Source organism: Papaver somniferum, chromosome 7, assembly GCF_003573695.1.
Source record: "Papaver somniferum cultivar HN1 chromosome 7, ASM357369v1, whole genome shotgun sequence".
NCBI lineage: Eukaryota > Viridiplantae > Streptophyta > Magnoliopsida > Ranunculales > Papaveraceae > Papaver > Papaver somniferum.
Window position 1 is genome coordinate 96,937,909 of NC_039364.1, and position 9,832 is coordinate 96,947,740.

General features: G+C 34.3%; 1 protein-coding gene across 1 annotated transcript; it reads right to left on the reverse strand.

The window, feature by feature from the left end:
• Nucleotides 1-7,443: 7,443 nt before the first annotated feature.
• On the reverse strand, nt 7,444-9,354 carry LOC113297916 (ubiquitin-NEDD8-like protein RUB2). Its single transcript, XM_026546520.1, has 3 exons — nt 9,177-9,354; nt 8,196-8,455; nt 7,444-7,755 (listed from the first exon to the last, which is right to left on the reverse strand). Exons 1-3 carry the CDS (start codon nt 9,267-9,269, stop codon nt 7,647-7,649), a joined length of 462 nt encoding a protein of 153 aa, XP_026402305.1. The 5' UTR covers nt 9,270-9,354; the 3' UTR covers nt 7,444-7,646.
• Nucleotides 9,355-9,832: the final 478 nt, after the last annotated feature.

A 9,832-nucleotide genomic window follows, 5' to 3' on the forward strand; every position in this document is an offset into this window, starting at 1 on the left:
TCTGACAATTAGATTAAGAATCTAGAATTTTATATTGAAGATTTTGAGTAAAAAAATATGTCAGGCCTTTATGGCATCCCACCACTGGTGGCTACCCTGGGAAGACTGTTCGGGGAACAGTAGTGGTTCGTTTACTGGAATAACTCTGACAACTAGATTAAGGAGCTAGAATTTGAGATTGAAGATTTTGAGTAAGAAAATGTTAAGTATTTGTGGTTGAGAATGTCGTAAGTATTGTTGTGAATTTTTGTGCATGGTCTTAATTATTATATCCGTTGCATTTGTTTGTTTTTCGATGCACTCTATTATTTTTGGATACTTCCTACTGGGATGTGGTTTGCTCACCCTTTTTCCTCCCTTTCCACAGAGAATGAAGAAAGACTAGCCGTAAAAGAAATTATTTGTATCATGGGGATTGGGTATCGCGTTTTGGATTTTATCGAGGTGTTGGTTTGTCTCAATTTTGTACTTTTGATTTGTAATTAGTTTTTACATTCTTGTAATTTTATAAGTAATATTATATTTCATTCTATAAAATTCAGTTGAGTTGAGTTTTGTATTTTATTAAAATCTTTTGGAACGAAAAATATGGTCCTACATGAGTGGCGGTTCGGAAATTTGGACTTGCTAGCTGGATCGGATCCGACCCACAAGGTCGAATCTGTATCCGCTGGAAGTCCGAAAATCCGGGTTGTCACATTAGTTGTGGGTGAGATCAGCTAAGGGAATCAAGTGCGTAGTATCCTACTGGGATCAGAGACATAAGGAGCGCAAATGTACCTTGGATCAGTGTGAGATTGATTGGGTTTAATTACACTCCCGACCGAAGTTAGTTTGTAGTAGGCTAGTGTCTGTAGCGGCTTAATACAGTGTGTGTTCAATCTGGACTAGGTCCCGGGGTTTTTCTGCATTTGCGGTTTCCTCGTTAATAAAACCTCTGGTGTCTGTGTTATTTCTTTTCTGCATTATATTTTGTTATATAATTGAAATATCACAGGTTGTGCGTTGAATCGATCAATTGGAAAATCCAACCTTTGGTTGTTGATTGAAATTGATTGATACTTGAACATTGGTCTTTGGTACCGTTCAAGTGATTTCTCTTGTATTCAATTAGACTCGCAGATTTCTATTTGCTTAAGTAAGTATTGAATCGAGAAGGAGAGATATGACTCTTTGATATATTTTTATTAAGATTGAGTCTGACTGTCTAGTTGATTCTCTTAAAAGTATATAGGAGTTAGTCCATACATATTGCTAAGCGAAATATTGGGTGTGGTTGTTAGACCCCCGCTTTTTCAAAAACCACCATAAGGGTGTACAAAGCTTATCAAATGGTAAGAGAAAACCATAGCTAAACCTAGCTAGAACAAAGAAAAAGATACAAGCAAGGAAAGAAATGAAAATCCCATCCAAATCCATCCCAAAATGGACTAGATCTGAGCAGGTGACTTTGCCGGTAAAGGAGCTTTTTTTCCTATTGAGAGGGGGTGTGAGAGTAGTTTTCTTTTTCGTTCATGTCATTGTTAAACCTCATCTTTGCTTGTAGGCGTTGTTATATTCGTTGTTATGACGGATGCACGATGCTATGATCATATTACGGTGGAACTTGTGTCCAATAGACTAGTGCAATTATTTTTTAGCTGTAAAAAACACACATAAAATTGATTGTATTTTTTTTTTAAAACTACGTCGTGAAAGAAAAATATAATGCGAACCGTCACCGGAAGCATTGAAGATCAGATAATGTCATACTATGGATAAAATTTAAATAAGAAACAAAAGTTTACGATTAAATTTGAAATATGAGTAAATTGATGGTGCAAATTGTAACTTTATCTAATTAAAATCATAGTGTCATATGTTGTTGTGGTGTAATTTTATTCACCTACTATACTACATGATGTTCAATACAAACATAAACCTATCACAAAAATAACGACTTTTGATATTGTTTATAATAAATCCAAAATTTTCTATTTAATTGTATGGATTCATAATAACGGTATATAAAAGTATATTTTCTAGAAAAACGGTGAATTAAGAACTATCTTTTTTTTTCGAACATCCAAAACAATTGGAAATCAAGTACTCCCTTCATTTCAAAATAATATGCTGGTTTCGTATATAATTAACACATGAAACCTGCATATTACTTTGAAACGGAAAGAGTAGACCATAATCATAACTTGCTCCCAAAATATAAATTCAGTTAGATCACAATATAGTGGTCGTGAGTTGGATTCCAGTTCATTTGTTTCTTATTTCCCTGTCTATTCGATCAAACTTGTGGACAATGACAATTTTGTACAAATTTTGCTTTTACTTTTACAAAACCCAACTAAGCTTCAATTATGTGAAGATAAAACTTTTCCAAACCCCAACTGAATTTTGCTTCAAATTTAAAACTATGTTTTTTACAAAAATGATTTATTAAGAGTTAATCAAAGTTGAAATCAGGTAAGCATATTATGAACCCACCATAATATTGTTTTCTCTCATCAACTACTACCTTGAGATTTTATTTTATTTTACAATCAAATATTATTCCCTCCATTTGGAAAAGAGATACTATCACTTTTTCAATTTGGCCTATTTTTAGAGTAAAATGAAAAGTGACAGTATCATTTTTCCAGAATCGGAGGGTATATAATCTGCAATGATAAGCGCGCCCAGATAAAATTTCGAACAACCATTACAACAACAACAAAAAAAAATGTCGTGGTTAAGAAAGTAATTAAAACCACATCAAAACTACCTACACACTCATCGTCTTAGTGAAATTAACAGTTGATATAGCTAGAGACCAAAAATGAAAAACATGTTTTGGGGAAGAAATATTATTGTCTGTGGGCGGGTGCAATTGAAAATCTAGTTCCTCCTACCCGTGGTTCTCTGTCCATCTAATGCATCTGGCTTACTCATTGTACTACACTCCATGCATCACCGCTACCATCATTGTTTCCATTAAATAACATACACATCAGTCGAAAAGAAAGGTAACACTAACAAGTTTGGGTTGTGTTAAAGAATGAAGACTCATACATACATATGTAGATAAAAAAAAGTATTATCTGCATTAAAGCTTGTGTTTGTTACATAGCAAATCAGCACTCTCCAACCTCTCTCCAAAAATCCTCAACGAAAACCTAAAAACCCTAGACATTGTTTGCTCAGATCTGTCCATATGGGAGCAGATTTGAGCGAATCTTCTCAAATCCCAACTCTTATCTCCTTCTTATACATCTTTGTTGAAGAAATCTCATTTCTTGAGTTTGTTGTTTCTGTCTTTTTTTCATTTTTCTTTAACTAGTTCTTTTTGAAGGTAACTATTATAATCTTAACTTCATTATATCTGTAACAATTCAAGCTTTTTCGGCTCCTAAATATTCTTCATCCACAACACTTTCAGCGGGAGATAGCAGCAAGAAAATCACAGTTTTAAAACGGAAAAGGCAGAAATCATTATAGCAACAACAATAATACAAAATCAACACCACAAGTCACAGAAACTACAACAACAATCACATGAACAATCACAGGAACAACAAATAGAACATCTATCTCTAAGAAAAGCAGCAGCAAGACCATATCACCAGTGGGTACTATTGATTTTGGTTCTTTTCAGTTACCGTGTTACCATAAATGGTCCCAATATAGAAGTGGATGCAATTAGTGCATTGTCATATACCCGTGAAACCCTGAGAGATTGATGGATTGTTCAATGATCCTAACTCTCCTGACTTGTGCAGGATTGTTATTTGGGTTGGAAGAAACTAGTTCTTACCAAACAAGACCATCTAAACCTTTTAAGAAAAGAAGTAAAATTGGTGTGAATATGTGTTGGAACTCTAGAGTTGTTAGTTTGACTAGTTTTAAAAAATGTTCAAGTTTCTCTTTTGTCTCTGTATGCTCCTGTTGCTCACAAGAACTTGTCATTCTTGCTGAAATTGAAATTAATCTTTGTAATTTCCTATTATATATATATAAAGATAAAAAAATATTCTCTGCATAAAAGCTTGTGTCAGTTACATAGAAGTTTTAAACTAAATTATAAAACATTAAAACGCTAATTGTATAGCAAATTACCTTTAATAGATTTTGAAAGTGAGGGATACATGAGGTTTTTTTATGCCTGCAAAATCCATATGTAAACAAATAATAAATATATATATATATATATATATATATATATATATATATATATATGATCCGTTGTTCACCAAATTAGTGCAAGGTTCAAGTTACCCTTTCCAATTGCTAATATTGCACGTATAATGTTGAACTTTTTTTTTTTTTTTGCTACATTGCTACCTTGGTAAAGTGATGCTTTCTGAACATTAAAACAACCTTTCATATAAACTCAAACCTTAATCTTAATCAAAACAACCTTTATCTATGTGTTATATGTGAAATGACTTGTGCATGTGAAGCAACACTGGAACGAATGCAGAATGCACCAAAATAACAAAAATGAACTGAAATCAGATATAAAAAGATTAAAAATTGATATTCAGAAATCTAGGGCTTACCATTTGATAGTGAAAAAACCAAAACCCAAAATTGGGAGAAAGATATAAGAACTGTAATTTTAGATACGTCAAATGAGTCGATTTTTTGGACAAATTTGGGTTACAAGATTGCATTCCACTAAACAGAAGAAACGGATATGATTTTTATCCATTTTTTCCCCAACATCTATTAAGGGAATAATGAACACTGAATGTGAGAATTAAGGAGAGAGAGTGGAAAAATACGTTATTTTCGTTTCAGAAATACATTGAATGAAAAAACTTATTGGGGTAGGAGTTGAAAGGACTATGTATATGGCCGAGTCAGAACCTTTACGATGAGGGCTTAAAAAGTGGGTTTATTCTCATCAACGATTTATTCTTCCACTTTTAGAGGAATGAGGACCGTCTATCACTGTATAAGACCCATTTAGAGCCGTCAGATCAGGAAACACGTATTTTTTTTGGTAAAATAAATCATAATACTCTTATCACCCGTTGCGTCGAAAGAAGCTCCTGAGTCTATAATCTAAGACTTATCTTGCTTGTCTTCCAAAAGTAATCAGAAAATCTTCTGTAATAACCTTATTGTTACACGAGGACATTCACCGGATCTGCAGTTGTAATTATGTTGACCTCTTTATCTTTGTTTCCACCGTAATTAACACCTTTGTTTTCTTGACAATCACACTTGTAGTGTCGTACTTTCTTACGCGCCAAACATTCCACAACACCTCTAGGTTTGGATTGAGATCTCCCCTAGACTTTCCTTTAAACTTCCACCTAGATTTGTCATCGTTCCTATTTGAACTTCTGCCTCTATTATCTTGTTGTGCAAAGGATGAACTTGAAGAACTAGAACCACTATATAACCTTGTTTTAATCTTTTTTCTTTCTTAGTGATCAACCTTTATTTTTTAGTGATCAACCTTTGTTGCACATCATCAAGCTTCAACTTCTCACTCCCTGCATAATTTCTTATAGTTGTTCTTGTCGTCTCCCAACTCCTTGGCACTAAAAGACAACAACCATAAAGTTTAAATTCCATCATCCAAAAGTAATACTAACTTTTGGAATCTAATTCAGAAATAATTGATTTTTAAACTTCCTAATATGTGCTGAAATCGCTTAACATTCTTGCATGTGTAGATTAAATAGTTGTTCGCACAACATAATCTTTCGCGAGGCTGATAATTTTTTATACAACCTTTATATTGTATCCATAAGAGTCTTGTATTAGTAACATCTTGTATGTTGTCATGAAGTTCCTCTGTGAGACACCTATGGATCATGAACACACACTTGCGGTCAAGAACTAAGCATTCCTCATCTTTGAGTGCTCCATTTTTTGTGACTCCACCCAATGAAACACCAAAGCTTTTCTCGCTTAGGTAGTCTTCCATCCGAGACTTCCAAAACGCAAAGTTCTTCCCGTTAAAAACTTTAACCCTTGCTACCGTACTTTCGTTATTATCACTCATAACTCCCACTTCAATTGTATGCTCTGATACCAATTATCAAGATTTTTCTTCTCTAACACAGTTCCCTCTAATATTAGTTTTCAAAAATTCTAACAAACCACAGAATAAACAGGATCCTGGAATGTTATGATGAATAATAAGTAAACCAAGCACAAACAACAATAATAACGAGAAAGATAACTCAAACTCACATGACACGAGATTTATAGTGGTTCAACAATGTATACAACGTGTATATATTGTCCACGTCCAATTTGAGTCGCACCAACTCAAATCCGCTATGAAGATATGAGTACAATATATAACACCTTGGTGTGAATCCCATCAAGTACTTGGTTACATTGCAAATTACACGTGACGATTGCATAGTCTCTTATTCTAATTTGCACTCACCACGAAACCCTAACTTTTATCCTCAAAAGTTATTTAGAAAAATCTCTCTATAATTGTATTTCTCTACAATGCCTAAAACCTATTTATATAGGTTACAAACTTAATCTCCAAGAATCCTAGCCGATTAAGCCCCTTCCGAAAATACGAATAACATAGTAGGAAATAAGAACCTATCCAGTTCCTAAACTGCAAACTTATTCTGAAAAAATGTGCAAGAACCTCTTTTTTTGTCTCACAAACTGTCAAGTTCAGTTTCTGAACTTATTATAACGAGTGTCCAGGAACACCCAATTCTACGCCACATTGTGAATTGTCAAATTCGGTTCGTGAATGATTCGAGCCTTTGCCTGTCCAGTTTGCCATGTCCAGTGTGGGTGGGAATCGGAAAATTTGCTCATTCGGCCACCCCTTTGGACATGCTCATTTAAAACCAAACATTATGATGGGTCATTTTTCTTGGTCCAAGCCGAAGGCCACCAAAAAAACCATCCCCTGTGGTAATTTACATTCTCTTGACTTATCCCCTGTGGTAATTAGATATGTAGGTCCACTTATGAAGCATTAATATTAAGCTTAAATGGTAAATTCAATTAAACGGTTATAGCTAAAGGATGCGTGCTTAAGTCAAGAAAAACACTAACCATAATACTTGGCCCAAGAGTTGGCTCACCATTGTGAGAAACAGCATCATATAAGCGTATAGCAATATAATGCCAAGAGAAACGGCATTATACTCTGATAATATAATGCCAAGCCTAAGTGTGTTAAATCTAGTTACACTTCCTTAGAACAACACTCCCGAAACCACTAAATAAAAAACAGAAGGATTGGGAATTGGAAATCCGGAGTTAGCTGCTATGCTCAGAAGGTAAGGCAGGAACAGTATTATCAACAATACTACAAGCATTGATTTGCCTGAACTACAAAAAAGATATCCCTCGAAGTTACGAGGATTTCTGTAACTAATGGCCCTAGATTCTACCAGATCCTTCATAGATATCAGAACCCATTAAGTTCAATCCTTGGAACACAGATACCACACCCCTAACATGACACAAATCTGGAGAGGAAAATGCACAACAGAAGAAATATAAGATCCACACACAACAATTGAAAACCAAAAAATTATTGACAGAAATATATGTTTTCCTTGGAGCATGTTCTTCCACCAAGTAAACATAAATCTACACATAACAAAGCTAGTTTGCAAGTACTCCCCTGAACAATTTGATATATATCATTCCCATATGAAAAATAAAAAGCCTTAAAGACCACCCCTCAAGGCGAGGACCAAATGAAGAACAGAACCCCCTTCGATGTTGTAGTCTTTGGCAGTTTTGTCATCAGCAAGTTGTTTTCCAGCATAGATAAGCCTGCAAACCAATTTCAGTCAGAATACCAATGAGGCACTAAACTTAGCAATATGGATTCACAGAAGCAACAGATGATGCAGAAGATTAGTTTGAAACACCTCACAACATTTTACACTCAAAGAAATAAGATAATTAGCTAAACATCAAAATAGGGATATAGCTTTTCTTTCATATATAGGGATATAGCTTTAAAGCAAAAGAGAGACAGATATAACCTAAACAAGCAAAATCAGTAGTTCTTACTGAGAAAACAAATTAGCAATGTCAGCCAGAAACACCAATGATATCAGGTTCTCAATTCATAAGTTGAATTTAACACAGTCAAAATATATGTAAGCAAAAAAGCTGCATATTTGAAGTAACACGGGGCATTTTAGAAACCATTGCGATGGAGCATAGAGACATATGACAACTCAGATATTTATTGAGAAATAACATACCTCTGCTGAACAGGAGGGATGCCTTCCTTCTCCTCAACACGCTCCTTGATTCTATCAATGGTGTCAGTTGGTTCAATATCAATTTCAATTTCTTTACCAGTAAGTGTCTTAACCTTGATCATAGTTCCTCCCCTAAGCCTCAAGACCAAGTGAAGGGTTGATTCCTTTTGGATGTTGTAATCAGCAAGGGTACGACCATCTTCCAATTGTTTACCAGCAAAAATCAACCTCTGCTGATCTGGTGGGATACCTTCCTTATCCTGAAAGGAACATGATTAAATTACAACCACTTAAGTATTTTTACACTTATATATTGATTCATTCACTTGCACACAGGACAACCATCAACCAGGAACACTATGCAAGAATATCAAACATACAAAATAAATCAAGCAAAGAGCTAGAATAACAGTAACGAGCAAAGAACCCTGTCTCGAAAAGCAAGAGTACATGACTAATACACTACACATGCTATCTAACAAATCATAATAGTTCCTCCACTAAAGCCTGAAGACTAAGTGCAGGGGTCAGCTCAAAAGAAAAAAAAAATCAAACATATAAAACAACCAACAACCAAAGCTATGATATTGTTAAAGAGAAACCCTAACTTAAAAAGATTATCAGTATAGATTTCAATCAACCACAGAGTTGTCCCACATAATAATCAAGATATGAAAAGACATTATGTATGCTGTGTAATTATGAGTATCTACTATTGAAAGGGAATCAATGAACTCAACAAATCAAACAACAAGTAAAGACGGAAACCCTATAATCACAACAAGAAATCTTCAAAACCCTAGAATCACTAGAAGAAATCAAAACCCTAAAAATCACTTCATGAAATATAAACCCTAGAATCACTTACAGAAATCAAGTATACTATTACATAAAAATCACCATCACAAACAATAACCCCTTTCAAACAAATCAACTCAAACACAAAATCACTAAAAAAAGAAGAAGAAGAGATATAGTTACCTGAATCTTAGCCTTAACATTATCGATGGTATCACTACTTTCAACTTCAAGAGTAATAGTTTTCCCAGTAAGAGTTTTCACAAAGATCTGCATGTTTCTTGATCCGCGTACTTCCAACGCACAGCCGAAGAAGAGAGAAGAAGAGAGAAGGGTGCGTCCTGAAAGAAAAGGTAATGAATGGTGTATTTGTAAGGCTAGAATAAATAAGGAGCGAATCCGTATCCGGGTCTACGACAAGGACAAGCTAAGAAAAAGAGAACTCTTGTGTCTAGTTTTAAACCGTTCGATCCATGGATGAGTAGTGGACAACCGTTGAGATTTGTTCGATTTTTGAGGCTGTTTGTCTTGTGAAATTCGGCAAACGTATATTCTTTGGTCCCACTTTGATTTGAGATAATATTTCCTTTGATTTTTTTTTTCGTAACAAAACTAGTGACAAAACTCCTAGATGAACAAATTAGTGATAAGAAAAAATCGGTCATATTATTTCTACCAAATAAAAACCGTTTCAAATAAAACTGGGACAAAAACCCCAAGTCAAATGATAATGAGCAAATTTAACTTTTTTTATTTTAAAAAAATCCAAATGTACCCTTTCATCTTTTCTTCTTCTTCTTCTTCTCTGATTTCTTTTTTCTTTTTTCTTCCTACTCCTT

What these genes read in the sequence shown, in the direction of transcription:
- LOC113297916 (XM_026546520.1), bottom strand. Translation starts at nt 9,269, where the DNA reads ATGCAGATCTTTGTGAAAACTCTTACTGGGAAAACTATTACTCTTGAA. An exon ending in ATGTTAAGGCTAAGATTCAG is followed by an intron (nt 8,456 to 9,176) that starts GTAACTATATCT and finishes TGTTCCTTTCAG; the next exon opens with GATAAGGAAGGTATCCCACC. An exon ending in ATCCCTCCTGTTCAGCAGAG is followed by an intron (nt 7,756 to 8,195) that starts GTATGTTATTTC and finishes ATTGGTTTGCAG; the next exon opens with GCTTATCTATGCTGGAAAAC.